The sequence below is a fragment of the Eucyclogobius newberryi genome, unplaced genomic scaffold, assembly GCF_026437365.1.
Source record: "Eucyclogobius newberryi isolate DKJ021-1_F unplaced genomic scaffold, fEucNew1.0.hap1 SCAF_1, whole genome shotgun sequence".
Lineage (NCBI taxonomy): Eukaryota > Metazoa > Chordata > Actinopteri > Gobiiformes > Gobiidae > Eucyclogobius > Eucyclogobius newberryi.
In genome coordinates, this window is record NW_027315723.1 from 24111120 (window position 1) to 24135273 (window position 24154).

The window sequence follows — 24154 nt, forward strand, 5'->3', positions numbered from 1 at the left end:
CAGTGCATTGTTCATTTCATTGATACAGAAGTCAGTGTAATCTCTCGTTTGTCCATGAGTGTTCCATTGTACAAAAATATTCAGTTGTTGTCATCTGGCCGGTGTTTTCGACTTTCATCCAAAACTAAATTCTTAGAGTCTTAGAACTCTGATATTTATCCTGCTCTGTGCTGTGTAAGCCCTGCCCACCAGATGGAACCTCCTGATAATAGCCTGTCTTGTTAATCTATTTTTTAATAGATTTAGAAAAGTCTTATTTTTCAAAAACAGTCTCCGGATGACTACAAATTCATCTTTTTCTTCCATATATACAGGCGTTTTGTCCAAGCCTTTGGCAAAACTCTTCAACAAGAAGATCCTACATTGGAGTTGTGTGGCTTTTCTCTTCTCTCAACCTAAAACATGCACGCTCGGTCACTCCTCCAGCCAAGCACGCCCAATCTGCTCTTGACAACTTCATCTCCAGGATTGATCAAACGCAGAGAACAACTTACAGGACATTAAAGTATCCAGTTCATTTCTACGGTATGTACATGTTCATGTTTGGTGTTTTTTTTTTTTTTTTTTATCAGAACAGTGATGAATGCTGTAGAAAAAAGGTTTGGTGATAATATATAATTATAGCGCCACCTCCTGTCTGTGTGCGCCGTTTGCTGCTGGAGTGACGAGGGCCGCGGTGGGGCCAGTTTTCTTAATGGAGGTGAGTCGGATGTGGGAGGTGCTGGGGCGGTAACTGGGCTGACGTTCAGGACGGGGGCCGCGACCACATTTCAGCTGACTAAAGAGGACACAGACAAAACAGTGAGTTAATACATAACCGACAAAATGAATACCAGCAGGACCACATCTGACTCTACGGTCAGCACTAGATCAAACACTCATTACTCACGGAAGTGACAAATTCGGTCCCGCTGATACAGCTCAGGCAGTCATTTTTCTCTCTAAAAAACTTTTAGAGATCTTTTAACCCTAAACATAATATAGGGTTAACCCTAAACCTTAATCCCTAACACCTAACCTTAAACCCTAACCTTAATCCCTAACACCTAACCTTAACCCTAAACCTTAATCCCTAACACCTAACCTTAAACCCTAACCTTAATCCCTAACACCTAACCTTAAACCCTAACCTTAATCCCTAACACCTAACCTTAACCCTAAACCTTAATCCCTAACCTTAATCCCTAACACCTAACCTTAACCCTAAACCTTAATCCCTAACCTTAATCCCTAACACCTAACCTTAACCCCTAACACCTAACCTTAACCCCTAACACCTAACCTTAACCCCTAACACCTAACCTTAACCCCTAACCTTAACCCCTAACACCTAACACCTAACCTTAACCCCTAACCTTAACCCCTAACCCCTAACCTTAATCCCTAACACCTAACCTTAACCCTAAACCTTAATCCCTAACCTTAATCCCTAACACCTAACCTTAACCCCTAACACCTAACCTTAACCCCTAACACCTAACCTTAACCCCTAACACCTAACCTTAACCCCTAACCTTAACCCCTAACACCTAACACCTAACCTTAACCCCTAACCTTAACCCCTAACCCCTAACCTTAATCCCTAACACCTAACCTTAACCCCTAACACCTAACCTTAACCCCTAACCTTAACCCCTAACCCCTAACCTTAATCCCTAACACCTAACCTTAACCCCTAACACCTAACCTTAACCCCTAACCTTAACCCCTAACCCCTAACCTTAATCCCTAACACCTAACCTTAACCCCTAACACCTAACCTTAACCCCTAACCTTAACCCCTAACCCCTAACCTTAATCCCTAACACCTAACCTTAACCCCTAACCTTAACCCCTAACCCCTAACCTTAATCCCTAACACCTAACCTTAACCCCTAACACCTAACCTTAACCCCTAACACCTAACCTTAACCCCTAACCTTAACCCCTAACCTTAATCCCTAACACCTAACCTTAACCCCTAACACCTAACCTTAACCCCTAACACCAACCCCTAACCTTAACCCCTAACCCCTAACCTTAATCCCTAACACCTAACCTTAACCCCTAACACCTAACCTTAACCCCTAACCTTAACCCCTAACCCCTAACCGTAATCCCTAACACCTAACCTTAACCCCTAACACCTAACCTTAACCCCTAACACCTAACCTTAGCCCCTAACCTTAACCCCTAACCTTAATCCCTAACACCTAACCTTAACCCCTAACACCTAACCTTAACCCCTAACACCTAACCTTAGCCCCTAACCTTAACCCCTAACCTTAATCCCTAACACCTAACCTTAACCCCTAACACCTAACCTTAACCCCTAACCTTAACCCCTAACACCTAACCTTAGCCCCTAACCTTAACCCCTAACCTTAATCCCTAACACCTAACCTTAACCCCTAACACCTAACCTTAACCCCTAACCTTAACCCCTAACACCTAACACCTAACCTTAACCCCTAACCTTAACCCCTAACCCCTAACCTTAATCCCTAACACCTAACCTTAACCCTAAACCTTAATCCCTAACCTTAATCCCTAACACCTAACCTTAACCCCTAACACCTAACCTTAACCCCTAACACCTAACCTTAACCCCTAACACCTAACCTTAACCCCTAACCTTAACCCCTAACACCTAACACCTAACCTTAACCCCTAACCTTAACCCCTAACCCCTAACCTTAATCCCTAACACCTAACCTTAACCCCTAACACCTAACCTTAACCCCTAACCTTAACCCCTAACCCCTAACCTTAATCCCTAACACCTAACCTTAACCCCTAACACCTAACCTTAACCCCTAACCTTAACCCCTAACCCCTAACCTTAATCCCTAACACCTAACCTTAACCCCTAACACCTAACCTTAACCCCTAACCCCTAACCTTAATCCCTAACACCTAACCTTAACCCCTAACCTTAACCCCTAACCCCTAACCTTAATCCCTAACACCTAACCTTAACCCCTAACACCTAACCTTAACCCCTAACACCTAACCTTAACCCCTAACCTTAACCCCTAACCTTAATCCCTAACACCTAACCTTAACCCCTAACACCTAACCTTAACCCCTAACACCAACCCCTAACCTTAACCCCTAACCCCTAACCTTAATCCCTAACACCTAACCTTAACCCCTAACACCTAACCTTAACCCCTAACCTTAACCCCTAACCTTAACCCCTAACCCCTAACCGTAATCCCTAACACCTAACCTTAACCCCTAACACCTAACCTTAACCCCTAACACCTAACCTTAGCCCCTAACCTTAACCCCTAACCTTAATCCCTAACACCTAACCTTAACCCCTAACACCTAACCTTAACCCCTAACACCTAACCTTAGCCCCTAACCTTAACCCCTAACCTTAATCCCTAACACCTAACCTTAACCCCTAACACCTAACCTTAACCCCTAACCTTAACCCCTAACACCTAACCTTAGCCCCTAACCTTAACCCCTAACCTTAATCCCTAACACCTAACCTTAACCCCTAACACCTAACCTTAACCCCTAACCTTAACCCCTAACACCTAACCTTAATCCCTAACACCTAACCTTAACCCCTAACCCCTAACCTTAACCCTTAACCCCTAACCCAAAGCTTTTGTAGTAGTTAGGAGACGAGGGGGGAAAATGTAACCAACTAGACTGTGCAATCTATAAATTAAAAACATTTAAATACGAAAAAAATTAAGGGTTGGAGCGGGAGTCGAACCACAAATGAATTATGAGTGTATGATCTAGTGCTGACCCTGACTCTACTGAGGAAAGACTGTGAATGTATGGAACAAAACATATAAAGACTAAAAGCTAAATGTAATTAAAGCTAGGTAGAATAACCAACAAGTAGTAGTCCAAGAAACTACTCAAGTAAGATTAGAAAAATGAAAAAGAGTAAATGCAAATAACTGTGTAACTGTCTGAACGTAACAGCTTATTTATAATGATGTAAGAGTACTATTACTTCATAATAAATACGACTCAAAAAGTAGAAGTAAAAGTATGCAGTCCACAAACTATTCAGAGAGGTTACTATTGTTTAGTACTGTTCAGCCTCTGGGATCAGACGAGATCTGGCAGTGACATGGTTGCATGGCAACCTTAAACCAAGAGACCCTTACCTTCATAAACGTGTAGTAAGTTCTTACCTTGTGATGCATACAGCCTAATGTATGCATGTATCTTACAAACACAAAAGCAAAACCTCTACATAACACATTTCTAATATTTTATGAATGGCCATTGAGGGCCACTTACAGGTGAAGGGGAAAACATAGAATGGCATATTGTCAAATTTAGATAAATTGCAATTTAGTGCTAAAAAAGATGCAGTTCAGAGATTTTAAACATGCATGTTGAAAAAAAAAAAAAGAAACAAAGAACGTAGTTGTGAGAAATATGATATCACAGCCCAGTGCAGTAGAGGTTAAAGAGTTGGAGAGCAGTTTGTCCTATTGAGGTATCAAATTATTATAGGACACAAACTAACAATGACCCAGACCAGGGGTCTCCAAGCTACAGCTAGCGAGCTACCTGCAGCTCATGGATCCATTTTGAGTAACTGTCGAAAGGATTTCCAAAACATGCCTAAATTTAGCAGTCTTCTTTGATTTGTCACTTTCTAAACGGTGCATTACAAGAATTTGCCCTGTCAGATCCATGGGCTACCCTCTTCCTGTACTAAACATATATTAGTCATCAATCAAACTATTGCACTGCTGTACCTGCCATGTTACTGAGACCTGCAGCCGTGCATGCGTGCAGCAATGTGAGTTGCAAAGAAGCCAAAACACAAACGTTTTCATGAAGAATATATTTTATTTATATTAATGACAAGTCCATGTGTCTGATTGACAGATCCAGCTGGCTGTGTGTAAGTGATGCAATACAGTGGTGTAGACTATGATTTCTGTATTGATCACTGATGCTTCACTGTTATTCCCCTCGTGCACTTTAGTGCTTTCTCTGTGTTGACCTGCTCAAACTTCACTCTCCTCTTTCTCTGCAGTCACTTCTCTGAGCGCTTCTTTGAGGTGTCACCTCTCCTTTTTCTGTTTTCTCTTTACTACAGGGCGCAGGCAGAGAGCTATTTTGTTTGGTTTAGAATCAAACTCAAAAAAGGGGGGAAATGACAGCCTCGTTCTGCTGGTGTTAAGCTACAAAAATGTTTTTTAGTTGTGATGTTGAAGTTTTGATGTTAATCCACTTCAGAAAGATGCAGATGAGTGAATGAAATTATAGATTAATTTGTATTATATATCGAGATAAATGTTAAGACAATAGAAATTACACCTTTTTTCGGCCAAAATAAGCTCTAAAATGTTTGTGCTGTGGTCGAGTCCGTTGAATTAGCGAGAGACATTTTTGCGTGGGAGCAGGAATATAATGTGTGATTTGAAAACCAAGACTGACTAATTGGACACCCGAGACACAGCAGCGGAGAATGAAGTCTCTTAAGTTAAGAATGAAGAAAGGACAGTTAAGGCCTCTATATTACAAGCTAAAGTGGCACAATTGACAAACCATGAAAACCGTAACCGCAGAGGCAATCCACGGGTTGTTGGTATTCCAGACGACACTGAGGGTAATGATGCGGTCAAGTATACGGAGACCTGGATCCCTGAATATCTAAAACTTCCAACAAAAGCTGGGAAAATAAAGCTTGATCCCTGGCTCTCAATACCTATGAAGTTCCACCTCTTCAAGCGTGTCATGGCTGCATGCAGACATCTCACTCACTACGGGCCAACCTGGATCAAACGAGCACGTCTCTTTCTTCAACTACTACTCTGCAAAAGTGATCAAGAAATGCAAAACGTTTGACCCAGTGAAATCTCGCCTGAGAGAATAAAGTGGATTACGCTCTGACATGTGAGTATTTGCCCAACGTGGGACAACTTCACTGTAGTTTGTGAATACCCAGGTGACAATTGTCTTATAATGACATACCCAATTTAAAGGCACAATGGACGATTTTTCGGCGATTTGAGAACTCAGGCGGAAGTGCACATGCGCACTTCCCCGTGCGGACTGATACAACACACACGTGCGTTTGTTTATTAACGCAACGGAGCGCATCGCATCGCTCGTCTCCCGTAGATTTCCGTCTCTTCTGCGTCAGCTCGAACTGTCTTTCTCCGTCTTAATTTTGTCCCGTACACTGAGGGGACTATATTATGATAGATCAATGCGCTTAGCCCCGCGGAAACGTGGGGACGAGCCACACGTGGCTGCAGGTGAGGTTAGGTGAGTTCTATGATTGATACGTGGCAGGACTAATCGGCAGTCCACGTCACGAGGAAATGAGACTCAGATTTATGCCAAACTTTAACAAACCAAAACAACAAAACATACAGATTTGAGTATTTTGCACGTTAAAATTGTATAATTTTGCACATTTTTATGCACTTTTTATGGCCGATTTGCCAAAAATATGCCAACCTTTTTTTTCCCCTTCAGCTATAAGCTATATTTTAGTATCAAATATGTAACAAAACAGTGTGAGTAAATAGTATCACCTGTTGAAGTGTCGTCTGAAGCTCTCGCTCAACAGGTAGAGGGCAAAGGGGTTGACACAGGAGGAGGAGAAGCTGAGCACTCGAGCTAGCAGCGTGATGACCAGATGAGCCATGGACAGGTCCGTCTGGTGGTAGTGAAAGGAGCGGTACATGTACAGCACGTGGTTTGGGAACCAGCACAGCGCAAACAGACCCACAAATACCAGCACAATCTTAGCCAGACGCTTCCTGGTCTCCATCTGGAAAAGACAGGATAGAAAAGCATGGTGTGATTTAGGGCCTTCGAACTTACACATGCGCCCACACATCAAACTGGAGCTTAAATATGTCTGAGTCTAGAAATGATTTACTGGGGCGGCACAGCAGAGGTCATAGCTAATACAGGGGCGGCACAGCAGAGGTCATAGCTAATACAGGGGCGGCACAGCAGAGGTCATAGCTAATACAGGGGTGGCAACTCAGAGGTCATAGCTATGACCTATGCTGTGGCACCCCTGTATTAGCTAATACAGGGGCGGCACAGCAGAGGTCATAGCTAATACAGGGGTGCCACAGCAGAGGTCATAGCTAATACAGGGGTGGCAACTCAGAGGTCATAGCTAATACAGGGGTGCCACAGCATAGGTCATAGCTAATACAGGGGTGCCACAGCAGAGGTCATAGCTAATACAGGGGCGGCACAGCAGAGGTCATAGCTAATACAGGACGGCACAGCAGAGGTCATAGCTAATACAGGGGTGCCACAGCAGAGGTCATAGCAAATACAGGGGTGGCAACTCAGAGGTCATAGCTAATACAGGGGTGCCACAGCAGAGGTCATAGCTAATACAGGGGTGGCACAGCAGAGGTCATAGCAAATACAGGGGTGGCAACTCAGAGGTCATAGCTAATACAGGGGTGCCACAGCAGAGGTCATAGCTAATACAGGGGTGGCACAGCAGAGGTCATAGCTAATACAGGGGTGGCAACTCAGAGGTCATAGCTAATACAGGGGCAGCACAGCAGAGGTCATAGCTAATACAAAGGTTGCACAGCAGAGGTCATAGCTAATACAGGGGCGGCACAGCAGAGGTCAAAGCTAATACAGGGGCGGCACAGCAGAGGTCATAGCAAATACAGGGGTGGCAACTCAGAGGTCATAGCTAATACAGGGGTGCCACAGCAGAGGTCATAGCTAATACAGGGGTGGCACAGCAGAGGTCATAGCTAATACAGGGGTGGCAACTCAGAGGTCATAGCTAATACAGGGGCAGCACAGCAGAGGTCATAGCTAATACAAAGGTTGCACAGCAGAGGTCATAGCTAATACAGGGGCGGCACAGCAGAGGTCATAGCTAATACAGGGGTGGCACAGTAGAGGTCATAGCTAATACAGGGGCAGCACATCAGAGGTCATAGCTAATACAAAGGTTGCACAGCAGAGGTCATAGCTAATACAGGGGCAGCACAGCAGAGGTCATAGCTAATACAGGGGTGGCACAGCAGAGGTCATAGCTAATACAGGGGCAGCACAGCAGAGGTCATAGCTAATACAATGGTTGCACAGCAGAGGTCATAGCTAATACAGGGGCGGCACAGCAGAGGTCATAGCTAATACAGGGGTGGCACAGTAGAGGTCATAGCTAATACAGGGGCAGCACAGCAGAGGTCATAGCTAATACAGGGGTGGCACAGTAGAGGTCATAGCTAATACAGGGGCGGCACAGCAGAGGTCATAGCTAATACAGGGGTGGCAACTCAGAGGTCATAGCTAATACAGGGGTGCCACAGCATAGGTCATAGCTAATACAGGGGCGGCACAGCAGAGGTCAAAGCTAATACAGGGGCGGCACAGCAGAGGTCATAGCTCATACAGGGGTGCCACAGCATAGGTCATAGCTAATACAGGGGTGCCACAGCAGAGGTCATAGCTAATACAGGGGCAGCACAGCAGAGGTCATAGCTAATACAAGGGTTGCACAGCAGAGGTCATAGTTAATACAAGGGTGGCACAGCAGAGGTCATAGCTAATACAGGGGTGGCAACTCAGAGGTCATAGCTAATACAGGGGTGCCACAGCATTGGTCATAGCTAATACAGGGATGGCACAGCAGAGGTCATACCTAATACAGGGGTGGCACAGCAGAGGTCATAGCTAATACAGGGGTGGCAACTCAGAGGTCATAGCTAATACAGGGGTGCCACAGCATAGGTCATAGCTAATACAGGGGTGCCACAGCAGAGGTCATAGCTAATACAGGGGCGGCACAGCAGAGGTCATAGCTAATACAGGACGGCAAAGCAGAGGTCATAGCTAATACAGGGGTGCCACAGCAGAGGTCATAGCTAATACAGGACGGCACAGCAGAGGTCATAGCTAATACAGGGGTGCCACAGCATAGGTCATACCTAAACAGGGGCGGCACAGCAGAGGTCATAGCTAATACAGGTGTGCCACAGCAGAGGTCATAGCTAATACAGGACGGCACAGCAGAGGTCATAGCTAATACAGGGGCGGCACAGCAGAGGTCATAGCTAATAGAGGGGTGGCACAGCACAGGTCATAGCTAATACAGGGACGGCACAGCAGAGGTCATAGCTAATACAGGGGTGCCACAGCATAGGTCATGCCTAATGCAGGGGCGGCACAGCAGAGGTCATAGCTAATACAGGGACGGCACAGCAGAGGTCATAGCTAATAGAGGGGCGGCACAGCAGAGGTCATAGCTAATACAGGGACGGCACAACAGAGGTCATAGCTAATACAGGACGGCACAGCATAGGTCATAGCTAATACAGGGGCAGCACAGCAGAGGTCATAGCTAATACAGGGGCAGCACATCAGAGGTCATAGCTAATACAGGGGCGGCACAGCAGAGGTCATAGCTAATACAGGGGCGGCACAGCAGAGGTCATAGCTAATACAAGGGTTGCACAGCAGAGGTCATAGCTAATACAGGGGTGGCACAGCAGAGGTCATAGCTAATACAGGGGTGGCACAGCAGAGGTCATAGCTAATACAGGGGTGGCAACTCAGAGGTCATAGCTAATACAGGGGTGCCACAGCATAGGTCATAGCTAATACAGGGGCGGCACAGCAGAGGTCATAGCTAATACAGGGGTGGCAACTCAGAGGTCATAGCTCATACAGGGGTGCCACAGCATAGGTCATAGCTAATACAGGGGTGCCACAGCAGAGGTCATAGCTATTACAGGGGCAGCACAGCAGAGGTCATAGCTAATACAAGGGTTGCACAGCAGAGGTCATAGTTAATACAGGGGTGGCACAGCAGAGGTCATAGCTAATAAAGGGGTGGCAACTCAGAGGTCATAGCTAATACAGGGGTGCCACAGCATTGGTCATAGCTAATACAGGGGCGGCACAGCAGAGGTCATAGCTAATACAGGGGTGGCGCAGCAGAGGTCATAGCTAATACAGGGGTGGCAACTCAGAGGTCATAGCTAATACAGGGGTGCCACAGCATAGGTCATAGCTAATACAGGGGTGCCACAGCAGAGGTCATAGCTAATACAGGGGCGGCACAGCAGAGGTCATAGCTAATACAGGACGGCACAGCAGAGGTCATAGCTAATACAGGGGTGCCACAGCAGAGGTCATAGCTAATACAGGACGGCACAGCAGAGGTCAAAGCTAATACAGGGGCAGCACAGCAGAGGTCATAGCTAATACAGGGGTGGCACAGCAGAGGTCATAGCTAATACAGGGGTGGCACAGCAGAGGTCATAGCTAATACAGGGGTGGCAACTCAGAGGTCATAGCTAATACAGGGGCAGCACAGCAGAGGTCATAGCTAATACAAAGGTTGCACAGCAGAGGTCATAGCTAATACAGGGGCGGCACAGCAGAGGTCATAGCTAATACAGGGGTGGCACAGTAGAGGTCATAGCTAATACAGGGGCAGCACATCAGAGGTCATAGCTAATACAAAGGTTGCACAGCAGAGGTCATAGCTAATACAGGGGCAGCACAGCAGAGGTCATAGCTAATACAGGGGTGGCACAGCAGAGGTCATAGCTAATACAGGGGCAGCACAGCAGAGGTCATAGCTAATACAATGGTTGCACAGCAGAGGTCATAGCTAATACAGGGGCGGCACAGCAGAGGTCATAGCTAATACAGGGGTGGCACAGTAGAGGTCATAGCTAATACAGGGGCAGCACATCAGAGGTCATAGCTAATACAGGGGCGGCACAGCAGAGGTCATAGCTAATACAGGGGTGGCACAGTAGAGGTCATAGCTAATACAGGGGCGGCACAGCAGAGGTCATAGCTAATACAGGGGTGGCAACTCAGAGGTCATAGCTAATACAGGGGTGCCACAGCATAGGTCATAGCTAATACAGGGGCGGCACAGCAGAGGTCAAAGCTAATACAGGGGCGGCACAGCAGAGGTCATAGCTCATACAGGGGTGCCACAGCATAGGTCATAGCTAATACAGGGGTGCCACAGCAGAGGTCATAGCTAATACAGGGGCAGCACAGCAGAGGTCATAGCTAATACAAGGGTTGCACAGCAGAGGTCATAGTTAATACAAGGGTGGCACAGCAGAGGTCATAGCTAATACAGGGGTGGCAACTCAGAGGTCATAGCTAATACAGGGGTGCCACAGCATTGGTCATAGCTAATACAGGGGCGGCACAGCAGAGGTCATAGCTAATACAGGGGTGGCACAGCAGAGGTCATAGCTAATACAGGGGTGGCAACTCAGAGGTCATAGCTAATACAGGGGTGCCACAGCATAGGTCATAGCTAATACAGGGGTGCCACAGCAGAGGTCATAGCTAATACAGGGGCGGCACAGCAGAGGTCATAGCTAATACAGGACGGCAAAGCAGAGGTCATAGCTAATACAGGGGTGCCACAGCAGAGGTCATAGCTAATACAGGACGGCACAGCAGAGGTCATAGCTAATACAGGGGTGCCACAGCATAGGTCATACCTAAACAGGGGCGGCACAGCAGAGGTCATAGCTAATACAGGGGTGCCACAGCAGAGGTCATAGCTAATACAGGACGGCACAGCAGAGGTCATAGCTAATACAGGGGCGGCACAGCAGAGGTCATAGCTAATAGAGGGGTGGCACAGCACAGGTCATAGCTAATACAGGGACGGCACAGCAGAGGTCATAGCTAATACAGGGGTGCCACAGCATAGGTCATGCCTAATGCAGGGGCGGCACTGCAGAGGTCATAGCTAATACAGGGACGGCACAGCAGAGGTCATAGCTAATAGAGGGGCGGCACAGCAGAGGTCATAGCTAATACAGGGACGGCACAACAGAGGTCATAGCTAATACAGGACGGCACAGCATAGGTCATAGCTAATACAGGGGCGGCACAGCAGAGGTCATAGCTAATACAGGGGCAGCACATCAGAGGTCATAGCTAATACAGGGGCGGCACAGCAGAGGTCATAGCTAATACAGGGGCGGCACAGCAGAGGTCATAGCTAATACAAGGGTTGCACAGCAGAGGTCATAGCTAATACAGGGGTGGCACAGCAGAGGTCATAGCTAATACAGGGGTGGCAACTCAGAGGTCATAGCTAATACAGGGGTGCCACAGCATAGGTCATAGCTAATACAAGGGCGGCACAGCAGAGGTCATAGCTAATACAGGGGTGCCACAGCAGAGGTCATAGCTAATACAGGGGCAGCACAGCAGAGGTCATAGCTAATACAGGGGTGGCACAGCAGAGGTCATAGCTAATACAGGGGTGGCACAGCAGAGGTCATAGCTAATACAAGGGTTGCACAGCAGAGGTCATAGCTAATACAAGGGTTGCACAGCAGAGATCATAGCTAATACAGTGGTGGCACAGCAGAGGTCATAGCTAATACAAGGGTTGCACAGCAGAGGTCATAGCTAATACAAGGGTTGCACAGCAGAGGTCATAGCTAATACAGGGGTGGCACAGCAGAGGTCATAGCTAATACAGGGGCGGCACAACAGAGGTCATAGCTAATACAGGGCGGCACAGCAGAGGTCATAGCTAATACAAGGGTTGCACAGCAGAGGTCATAGCTAATACAGGGGTGGCACAGCAGAGGTCATAGCTAATACAGGGGTGGCAACTCAGAGGTCATAGCTAATACAGGGGTGCCACAGCATAGGTCATAGCTAATACAGGGGCGGCAGAGCAGAGGTCATAGCTAATACAGGGGTGGCAACTCAGAGGTCATAGCTCATACAGGGGTGCCACAGCATAGGTCATAGCTAATACAGGGGTGCCACAGCAGAGGTCATAGCTAATACAGGGGCAGCACAGCAGAGGTCATAGCTAATACAAGGGTTGCACAGCAGAGGTCATAGTTAATACAGGGGTGGCACAGCAGAGGTCATAGCTAATAAAGGGGTGGCAACTCAGAGGTCATAGCTAATACAGGGGTGCCACAGCATTGGTCATAGCTAATACAGGGGCGGCACAGCAGAGGTCATAGCTAATACAGGGGTGGCACAGCAGAGGTCATAGCTATTACAGGGGTGGCAACTCAGAGGTCATAGCTAATACAGGGGTGCCACAGCATAGGTCATAGCTAATACAGGGGTGCCACAGCAGAGGTCATAGCTAATACAGGGGCGGCACAGCAGAGGTCATAGCTAATACAGGACGGCACAGCAGAGGTCATAGCTAATACAGGGGTGCCACAGAAGAGGTCATAGCTAATACAGGACGGCACAGCAGAGGTCATAGCTAATACAGGGGCGGCACAGCAGAGGTCATAGCAAATACAGGGGTGGCAACTCAGAGGTCATAGCTAATACAGGGGTGCCACAGCAGAGGTCATAGCTAATACAGGGGTGGCACAGCAGAGGTAATAGCTAAGACAGGGGCGGCACAGCAGAGGTCATAGCTAATACAGGGGCAGCACAGCAGAGGTCATAGCTAATACAAAGGTTGCACAGCAGAGGTCATAGCTAATACAGGGGCGGCACAGCAGAGGTCATAGCTAATACAGGGGTGGCACAGTAGAGGTCATAGCTAATACAGGGGCAGCACATCAGAGGTCATAGCTAATACAAAGGTTGCACAGCAGAGGTCATAGCTAATACAGGGGCAGCACAGCAGAGGTCATAGCTAATACAGGGGTGGCACAGCAGAGGTCATAGCTAATACAGGGGCAGCACAGCAGAGGTCATAGCTAATACAATGGTTGCACAGCAGAGGTCATAGCTAATACAGGGGCGGCACAGCAGAGGTCATAGCTAATACAGGGGTGGCACAGTAGAGGTCATAGCTAATACAGGGGCAGCACATCAGAGGTCATAGCTAATACAGGGGCGGCACAGCAGAGGTCATAGCTAATACAGGGGTGGCACAGTAGAGGTCATAGCTAATACAGGTGCGGCACAGCAGAGGTCATAGCTAATACAGGGGTGGCACAGCAGAGGTCATAGCTAATACAGGGGTGGCAACTCAGAGGTCATAGCTAATACAGGGGTGCCACAGCATAGGTCATAGCTAATACAGGGGCGGCACAGCAGAGGTCATAGCTAATACAGGGGTGGCAACTCAGAGGTCATAGCTAATACAAGGGTTGCACAGCAGAGGTCATAGTTAATACAAGGGTGGCACAGCAGAGGTCATAGCTAATACAGGGGTGGCAACTCAGAGGTCATAGCTAATACAGGGGTGCCACAGCATTGGTCATAGCTAATACAGGGGCGGCACAGCAGAGGTCATAGCTAATACAGGGGTGGCACAGCAGAGGTCATAGCTAATACAGGGGTGGCAACTCAGAGGTCATAGCTAATACAGGGGTGCCACAGCATAGGTCATAGCTAATACAGGGGTGCCACAGCAGAGGTCATAGCTAATACAGGGGCGGCACAGCAGAGGTCATAGCTAATACAGGACGGCAAAGCAGAGGTCATAGCTAATACAGGGGTGCCACAGCAGAGGTCATAGCTAATACAGGACGGCACAGCAGAGGTCATAGCTAATACAGGGGTGCCACAGCATAGGTCATACCTAATGCAGGGGCGGCACAGCAGAGGTCATAGCTAATACAGGGGTGCCACAGCAGAGGTCATAGCTAATACAGGACGGCACAGCAGAGGTCATAGCTAATACAGGGGCGGCACAGCAGAGGTCATAGCTAATAGAGGGGTGGCACAGCACAGGTCTTAGCTAATACAGGGACGGCACAGCAGAGGTCATAGCTAATACAGGGGTGCCACAGCATAGGTCATGCCTAATGCAGGGGCGGCACAGCAGAGGTCATAGCTAATACAGGGACGGCACAGCAGAGGTCATAGCTAATACAGGGGTGGCACAGCAGAGGTCATAGCTAATAGAGGGGCGGCACAGCAGAGGTCATAGCTAATACAGGGACGGCACAACAGAGGTCATAGCTAATACAGGACGGCACAGCATAGGTCATAGCTAATACAGGGGCGGCACAGCAGAGGTCATAGCTAATTACAGGGGTGGCACAGCACAGGTCATAGCTAATACAGGGGTGGCACAGCACAGGTCATAGCTAATACAGGGGCGCCACAGCAGAGGTCATAGCTAATACAGGACGGCACAGCAGAGGTCATAGCTAATAGAGGGGTGGCACAGCACAGGTCATAGCTAATACAGGGACGGCACAACAGAGGTCATAGCTAATACAGGACGGCACAGCATAGGTCATAGCTAATACAGGGGCGGCACAGCAGAGGTCATAGCTAATACAGGGGCGGCACAGCAGAGGTCATAGCTAATACAGGGGTGGCACAGCACAGGTCATAGCTAATACAGGGACGGCACAACAGAGGTCATAGCTAATACAGGGGTGGCACAACAGAGGTCATAGCTAATACAGGGGTGGCACAGCAGAGGTCATAGCTAATACAGGGGCGGCACAGCACAGGTCATAGCTAATACAGGGGTGGCACAACAGAGGTCATAGCTAATACAGGGGTGGCACAGCAGAGGTCATAGCTAATACAGGGGCGGCACAGCACATGTCATAGCTAATACAGGGACGGCACAGCAGAGGTCATAGCTAATACAGGGGTGCCACAGCATAGGTCATAGCTAATACAGGGACGGCACAGCAGAGGTCATAGCTAATACAAGGACGGCACAGCAGAGGTCATAGCTAATACAGGGGCAGCACAGCAGAGGTCATAGCTAATACAGAGGTGGCACAGCACAGGTCATAGCTAATACAGGGACGGCACAACAGAGGTCATAGCTAATACAGGACGGCACAGCATAGGTCATAGCTAATACAGGGGCGGCACAGCAGAGGTCATAGCTAATACAGGGGTGCCACAGCAGAGGTCATAGCTAATACAGGACGGCACAGCAGAGGTCATAGCTAATACAGGGGCGGCACAGCACAGGTCATAGCTAATACAGGGACGGCACAGCAGAGGTCATAGCTAATACTGGGGTGGCACAGCAGAGGTCATAGCTAATACAGGGGTGGCACAGCAGAGGTCATAGCTAATACAGGGGCGGCACAGCACAGGTCATAGCTAATACAGGGACGGCACAGCAGAGGTCATAGCTAATACAGGGACGGCACAGCAGAGGTCATAGCTAATACAGGGCAGCACAGCAGAGGTCATAGCTAATACAGGGGTTGCACAGCACAGGTCATAGCTAATACAGGGACGGCACAGCAGAGGTCATAGCTTATACAGGGACTGCACAGCAGAGGTCATAGCTAATACAGGGACGGCACATTAGAGGTCATAGCTACAACATGTCCCTCAAAGAGTGCGCTCACACGTAATTGTTTGGTCCCTGTTTAATTTTGGGTTAAGTTCTTGTTTAGTCACAATTTTAATGTAGTGTTTGTGCAAGTGTGAATATCTCGTGTCTCCCCACACATCCACGCAACCCTAATAGACAATCAAATCTGAACTAAAATGACATATTCTCAATTCACATGAACATACGGCATTCTTCTGAAGCAGCTGTAGATTTTACCCTGTAAAGGTCATCCATGTCTGAATGCTCTGCTTCTATAGATCCAGCAGGGCACAAACAAAGAGTAAAATGTTTCTCTGCATGCTTCTCTGCATCTCTGCACAGCAGGGATCCTCCTCCATCTTCTACTGTCAATGGGGTTTTTCAAAAAAGATTTACAAGAACCTCTAAGCGGTGCTTACTGAGTTACAAAAGGAGAAAATATGTTGATGGCAAATTACCTCTTTTCCTTATAGCATCTCACCAACACCATGCACAAAGGAGGTCTTTAACACAATGGTAGACGTTTTATTTATTACTTTACTGCTTCTTATTCACGTATATTTGTTTTCTTACATAATGGTTATCACAGTGATATACAATTATGCGCTGAGCAGAAGAACTTGCAATGTGAACAGAAAAGCAGTCAAAATGAAAGCCTTCGAGGCACTATGTCATTGTGTCATTTTGACCCTTATGTTACACATTCTGTGCGTTCTGTATTTGTGTATGTCAAAGTTTCAGCTTATTTTTGTTTATCAAACACACATATTTGGGCAGTCGAGTGCTCATTCTCTGATCTGAAGGTCAGACATAAAATCAGCCAGAGCACTGGCCCGCAGGTTCGCAGTTCAATCCCAACACCCCACAGGGAAGTAATGTCATTGAGTCCTTTGGCAAAATGGCGGAATCAGCTCCCGACCCATGTTAAATATGCTGACACAGTCTCTTCATTTAAGTCCAGGCTTAAAACGTTCCTCTTCGAAATCGCTTATGGTCAGAGTAGTTAGGAACAGAAAGATAAACCCACAGCTTCAGCTACGCTGCCCTAGGAGTAACTGTGCTGGGGGAAGTATGACAGCTTGAGCACTATCCTCTTCTTCTTCTGACTACTTATGCTATCAAACAATATTTATTTTTTGATTCCACTTGCAAACTGTTCACCGCCTTCTTTTCTTTCTCTCACTCCTGAGGACCTGTGGACCCAGATGCCCCTCCCCTGGTGAAGTGGTCCCTGCCCTGTGTGGACGGTCCCTCATCTGCCTGAAGAGTGGCTCCAGTTCGCCTCAGTCGGTCCCTCTTCTGCCTGAAGAGTGGGTCCAGCTTGCCTCAGTCGGTCCCTCATCTGCCTGAAGAGTGGCTCCAGTTCGCCTCAGTCGGTCCCTCATCTGCCTGAAGAGTGGGTCCAGCTCGCCTCCGACGGTCCCTCATCTGCCTGAAGAGTGGGTCCAGCTCGCCTCCGACGGTCCCTCTTCTGCCTGAAGAGTGGGTCCAGCTCGACTCAGACGGTCCCTCTTCTGCCTGAAGAGTGGGTCCAGCTCCAGTCTCCTCGTGTCCGTCTGTCCGTCTGTGAGAGTCGGATCTCTCCTTCACTGGAACTCCTCCAGGTTTCTACGCTTTTTTCCCAAAGAGGTTTTTTTGTAGTTTTTCCTGGCCGAGAAGGAGAGTCTAAGGACAGAGGACCCTGGGACATCGTCCCTCGCCACCACAGACATTGTCTGACTCCATCGCCACCACAGACATTGTTGATTCATTTCTCCCTGTGGCCCTCAGAGGCAACTGTTGTTGTGATTTTGGGCCTTACAAAAATAAATTGATTTGATTTGATTTGAAAACACTTAATAAATGAGAATGGGTGAATTGATCCTTGATGTAAAGTGCTGCTTTATAAATGTTACCATTCAAGTTTAGAATCAAATTTAAAATCCTACTTACATCAATACAATCCTGACTTACAAAGCCACAAAGATGCTATAGAACCATATCATCCAAACAAGAGCTCTTCACTCTCTAAATGCTGGCCTTCTGGTGGTCCCAAGAGTCTCTAAAAGCACTGCAGGAGGTAGTAGCTCCCACGCTCCTGTGTTATGGAATTAGCTCCTGTCCATGTTAAAGAGGCCGACACAGTCTCTTCATTTAAGTCCAGGCTTAAAACGTTCCTCTTTGAAATCACTTATGGTCAGGCCAGTTACAGAAATATAAACCCACAGTTTCAGCTACGCTGCCCAAGGATCAACTGTGCTGGGGAAGTATGGCAGCTTGAGCACTATCCTGACTACTTATTCTATCAAACAATATTTCATATTTAATTTCACTTGCAATCTGTTCATTGCCTTTTCTTCTTCTTTTCCCACTCCCTGCCACTCCGAGTGGGACAGGCACATCGATGACCTGTGGACCCAGACGCTCCTCAACTGCCTGGGTGAGTGGCTCCAGCTCCACTGTCTATGTCGTGTCCGCCTGTCCGTCTGAGGGAGTCAGATCTCTCCTTCACTCTGGAACTCCTTCAGGTTTCTACTTTTTCCCAAGGAGGTTTAGTAGATTTTCCTGGCCGAGAAAGAGGGTCAGAGGACACTGGAACAAGTCGCCACAATTACTGTTGTGATTTTGGGCGTTACAAAAATAAATTGAATTGAAGGTTTATTTATTAGCAACTTCCAAGAATAACTATTACAGAAACAACCTTATTTTAATTAAAGTTACACAAGTTTTCTGGTGGAGTGTTTGAAACCTTCTTCTAGAAATGTTCCACAGCATGGTGTAAAACTTCTCTAGCGCCACAGAAACAAGCAAGTGATGCCAGACCAAGCAGTTTTAGATATAAAGACACCTGTAATAGAATAAAGACACCTGTAATAGAATAAACACAGATAATACCATCATGTGGAACATTCTAGGCTAGGCAAAACAATGGACTGGCCACTGCTTGGTTCTGGAAGTTAAGATTCTAAAAAAAATAAAAAAAATAAAGAGTCTATTACCGTAAATGTTCTGGCCCAATCAACTCTGTAGTAATCAGCATAAGCATGTAGAATGCATTTATTTATTTAAGATCCGTTTGTGAAACTTTATAAACAGCTAAGTTTTTAAAACAGTTTTGAATTGTGTTTTTGGGACTGAAAACAACTGGATTCTGGACATTAGTTACCACAGATCAGCTTAGCCTCCGTTGTGACTTTTTACTCTTCATATTTGAAATGAAAAAATGGCAAAAATGAATGAGACATTGACTTTGAAGTAGGGCCTGTTGAGCTCCATATCCATGAGAGAAGCAGGTGGAGGACCCCCACCAGAAAACATCCATAGTACATCTCCAATTATTCAATGAAATGTTAAGTCTTGATTCAACCATTTTCAGTTGACAGAATCTCATTGCTTTCAAAATCACCACCAGATGACAAACAGAAAAGAAAACTAACTCCGAAACATACACAACTGTATCACAAGAATATTTTCCTCAAAAATGTGCCAAGAGCAAAACGGCATAGTAGGGTATATCTTCTTTAACCTCTGTCGTGCCCACATTATGTCGCCCGCAGCCGCTCAATGTCTCGCAACGAGTTCCATTGCCTTCTGTCAATAAAGAATCCAGCAGCACCGGTACTCAAGGCACTCGCAAAGGCTCATGGGAGCTGGAGCTGACAGAACGCATTAGAATCAGGGGAGACCCAACAACACCTGAAGTGACAACTCACTCTCACATTTAAGAAAAGTGGAAGATTTGACAAAACGTGTCCACGCATTCTTCTGCTCAATACATCCCTTTGTGAGCTTGTGTTAACGGGGATAAAACTCATGTTTCAGACTGGTCGTTTACCTGCCTGTCTCCATGGAGATGTCATTGTTGCCTGTAATGCTGCACATACATCTTCATAATCATGTGCAATACTGTTTTTCTCCATAGAGACAAGTCCGATCTGTGAATACACGATCCAGCTTGAATAAATGCAATATTTATTTACTTTAACATCCAAGGTAAAGCAAGAATATCGTCATGGAGACAAGCAGATTGACACTCAACCCAAAAAGTTACAGTGCACCTTTTAACCCTAATGGAAATATATCTGTCAGGACTGCATAAGTAAGATACATGTACAATATACATTTTTATGTTGCATTTTTACTTTTGAGACATTCTCTAGGGAAAATAAAACATTTTGTTCGGATCAGAGACACTGAGGCTATTTTTGTAAAATAACATGTGCCAAAACGGACACAAGATTACCTATTATCTGCCACAGAATGATCCCTGAAAGGACTTTGATGAATATTGGATGGACAAAAAATCTGATCATATCTCTCATTCTGAGCAAGTTAATATGAGGATGATCAAGTTCTAGAGCATGTGTGTAGGAAAAGGTGTGCATGATGCTGAGTATACTGACAAAACTTGCAAGATGAATTTACATTACAGGTGGAGAGGCGTTTCAACAACTCCTATTTAAACCTATGTTTGAAACTCAGTCACCCATTTGCCTAACAAAGGTCTAGTTGCAGAAATGTTGCCTCTCCATTTGTAAATAAAAAATCACTTTGCAAGTAAGACAGTGTGCAGGATTTTTTCAGTACATTCTGAGGAAAGTTTCACAGTTGTCTAGGGACATTTATGATTTTTCTGTGTTGTAAAAATGTAACGTAACAGGGCACCAAGAGATCATACTCATATCATATTCTAAAAACACACTATTCCTCTAATAATCTGCAGTCAGAGTCCAAGACCTTAGTGATTCATAAATCATTCCAACAAAAATCAAGTAAACTAGGATTATTTTGTGTGGTTTATTAGTAAAACAATCTGCATTAGCATTCAACAGCATAGTAACATTTCAGAGAATCAGCATTTAATTGATCCAATATTACTTTTAGATAAAAAGGGGATCAACTGAGCTACTTTGCTATGTGGGAACAATAATAATCTTTGTTATCTCCTCGTGTCGGCAGATTTATTGTGTTTGGGCCCTCGGGCACAGTTGGAAGTTGGGCCCCAACATTACACAATATAAATGGTTACATATAATTTGGGACATAAAATGTGGGATAATTTTGAAGAAATCAGGGAACATTTTCTTTCATTTGGTTTCTGGGCAGGTTTTTTATAGATCCGGTTGTTCTGCTTGTATTAGTTAGTGCCCTTTGTTTTTTTCCAAAGGAAAAGAGTTGGTTATACAGAGACTAAACATGCAAACTATCCCAAACAAACAATCAATCCTGATGTTAGAAGCTGCAGACAATTCTGTCAATGTCTTTCGAACCTTTAAGGTGAAGTGCACACAGAGCCTGGCCCACACAATATTGATAAAATACATGTTATGCACTAAATATATTCTACTGTTGCAGGAGAATAAGATGTACAGACTAGAGCCTACATTTGAGTCATGTGTCAGTGACTATAGTCTGTGGAGATTAGTTTACAATAGATCAATATCACGTCTCTCTAGTCAAAACAGCCCTGGTCTTCTCAAGTGAGAACATACAGGCAAGAGATGACGTTTCTGTGTTTTTTATTCAATACGCCTCTAGCACAAGCTGCTCCTTCAGACTCCTCCTCTCCCTGAGCCCCTCCAGCCCCTGTCTCTGCTCCTGTCCTGCTCCTGTCTTGCCCCTGTCCTGCTCCTGTCTTTCCCCTGTCCTACTCCTGTCCTGCTCCTGTCTTTCCCCTGTCTTGCTCCTGTCCTGCTCCTGTCTTGCCCCCGTCTTTCCCCTGTCCAGCTCCTATCCTGCCCTTGTCCTGCTCCTATCCAGCTCTTGTCCTGCCCCTGTCCTGCTCCTGTCCTGTTCCTGTCTTTCCCTTGTCCTACTCCTGTCCTGCTCCTGTCCTGCCCTTGTTCTGCTCCTGTCCTGTTCCTGTCCTGCCCATGTCCTGCCATCTCTTTGCCTTCCGTGCTCGAGGCTTTTACACATCTGTGACAATCCTGGAAAATGCCATGTCTCAGTTAAAAGGGTTTTTAGAGTTTTAAGCGCAGAAAAAATACACGCAGATCTTTGTAAGTTCTTATCTCTCTCGTCTGCACTCGCCCTGTCGGATTTCCTCTCATCTTGTCCTGTTGTCCTTGTCCTTTAGTTCAAAGCCCCATTTAAATGCAGTTTAATTGAAGCCCACCTAAAATAGATCTAGGAACGTCTCTGCATTTCTCAAGAATGTTCCATTTTTTCCTGTAACTGCGGGGGCCATAAGCACCAATCACTGTTCCATTTCTTACCCTCAGTAGTTTACCCATAATGCATTTATACAGCATTTAAATTCAACAACAAAACCTTCCTGTTTCGGACAATTACAGTTGTGGACGATACAAACAGTCTGAATAATGGATGGATAATTGAGAAATGACTGTGCTGTAAAGGGCAGCGGTGCATGAATGGTGCTTGAAAATTAGCTTTTTATGTCAACATGGCTCAATAAACAATACATTAATCTCTTATTTATGTGCGGATGATTTTGCCATTCAAAGAAGCGTGTACAGAAGTTTGTAAGTGTTTTCTATTTTTGAACACTGGGGTTTTGATGGGCTATTTCAAAGGAACATTCTGAATAGGGGGCCTCTCAACTTTGACATACCACAAATGTTTAACCTGTGAAGGGTCTATAGTAGATGTTGAACTATAAATGAAGAACATGTTTCAGAATGTCCCTTTCCCACTCTGAAGTTGAGCCATGACAGAGAAACCACAGTCTGGGAGAAGTACAGTTCATCCTCTTAGAACTCCCCTGATAACACACATAGAACCTTATCATTCTGAGATATTTAGGTTTTGTATTGCACATTTAAAAGAATGGAAACATATAATTATTTTATACGTGGGAGTAAAGAGCACAATAAGGAGGTCGTAAATTGATTAAATAAATGTGATTTCATTTCATAAATCGGAAGTGATCATTTGCAGACTTTAGAATGAGGCTAGGCAAAATAATATTTCTGTTTGCCGTATCCTGACCGACCCGCTATGAAACTAGCCGACTGAAGAAAAAAAATCAGCATTCTGTTGAAGAAACTTATTTTGCCGACCTGAACCGCCTTGTTGTATATTTCTATTGCGCTGGTAAACCTGTCTTTCATCTCAAAGGACTGATAACGCACTGCGCATCTTCATTTTCAGTCCTCCACATGCGCCTATATTGAACCAGACCGCGCGAAAGAGTCATCCTCTTGCCATTTGTGAGATGGTTCGCCCTTGTCGGCGCCATTGATATCTCCATGGTAATGTCACCCTCTGTCAGGGTGTAAAATTTGACTTACGCAAATGCATTCTGGGATTGAAACACGCCCAGCAGCGTCATCACAACAAACATGGTGGCGCCCGTGTCCCCCGCATGTTCCCCCCGCTTGCCTTAGCTACCAAAATAAAGGATAGCGGCGTACAAAAGGTCAATTGAAATATCTTAAAATCGAGATTTAGTCTCCCTATCGGGTTGATAGAGACGTTTTCCGTCATTGACTGTTGAAGCCTGACCCCTGGTGGTCACTCCGACTCAAAAAATGACAAAATTTTGATCTTTTTTTTGCCTTCAAAGTAAAAAAAAAAAGAATTTGCCTACCGACCGAGCCAGATGAAAAATGTTGACTCGGGTTACAGCAAACAGACAATTTATTTGGGGTAGCCTGATATGTTTCATTCTGTAAAACCTAGCCACAAAAAGCACTTATATTCCAGTTGCTAACATGTTTGTTTTTTTTAAATCAAAAAACGATGTTAGAGAATACCAAATATTTTGGCAATATTTTTTTCTTACCTGTATATGATTAAAAAAGTTTTTTTTTTAAAATGACGTAGAGTTTTCCGTTAGTCCTAAAACACAACATTCCAAACTGAAAGCACTCAAGAGCATGTTTAAAAGCTAATAATAACACAAATAATATCTGTACAATGTATCTGTCGCCGTTCTTCAGTGCAATTTGTCGCTGTCCGCCTGCAGGTGCTGAACTCTGCTCCTCTTAACAGGACCTTCCT

General features: G+C 45.8%; 1 protein-coding gene across 1 annotated transcript; it reads right to left on the reverse strand.

Moving 5' to 3' along the window:
* Nucleotides 1-569: 569 nt before the first annotated feature.
* LOC140363012 (neuromedin-B receptor-like) lies at nt 570-16465 on the reverse strand. The gene is made up of 3 exons (XM_072449323.1): nt 16448-16465; nt 6519-6757; nt 570-778 (listed from the first exon to the last, which is right to left on the reverse strand). Exons 1-3 carry the CDS (start codon nt 16463-16465, stop codon nt 619-621), a joined length of 417 nt encoding a protein of 138 aa, XP_072305424.1. The 3' UTR covers nt 570-618.
* Between the last annotated feature and the right edge of the window lie 7689 nt (nt 16466-24154).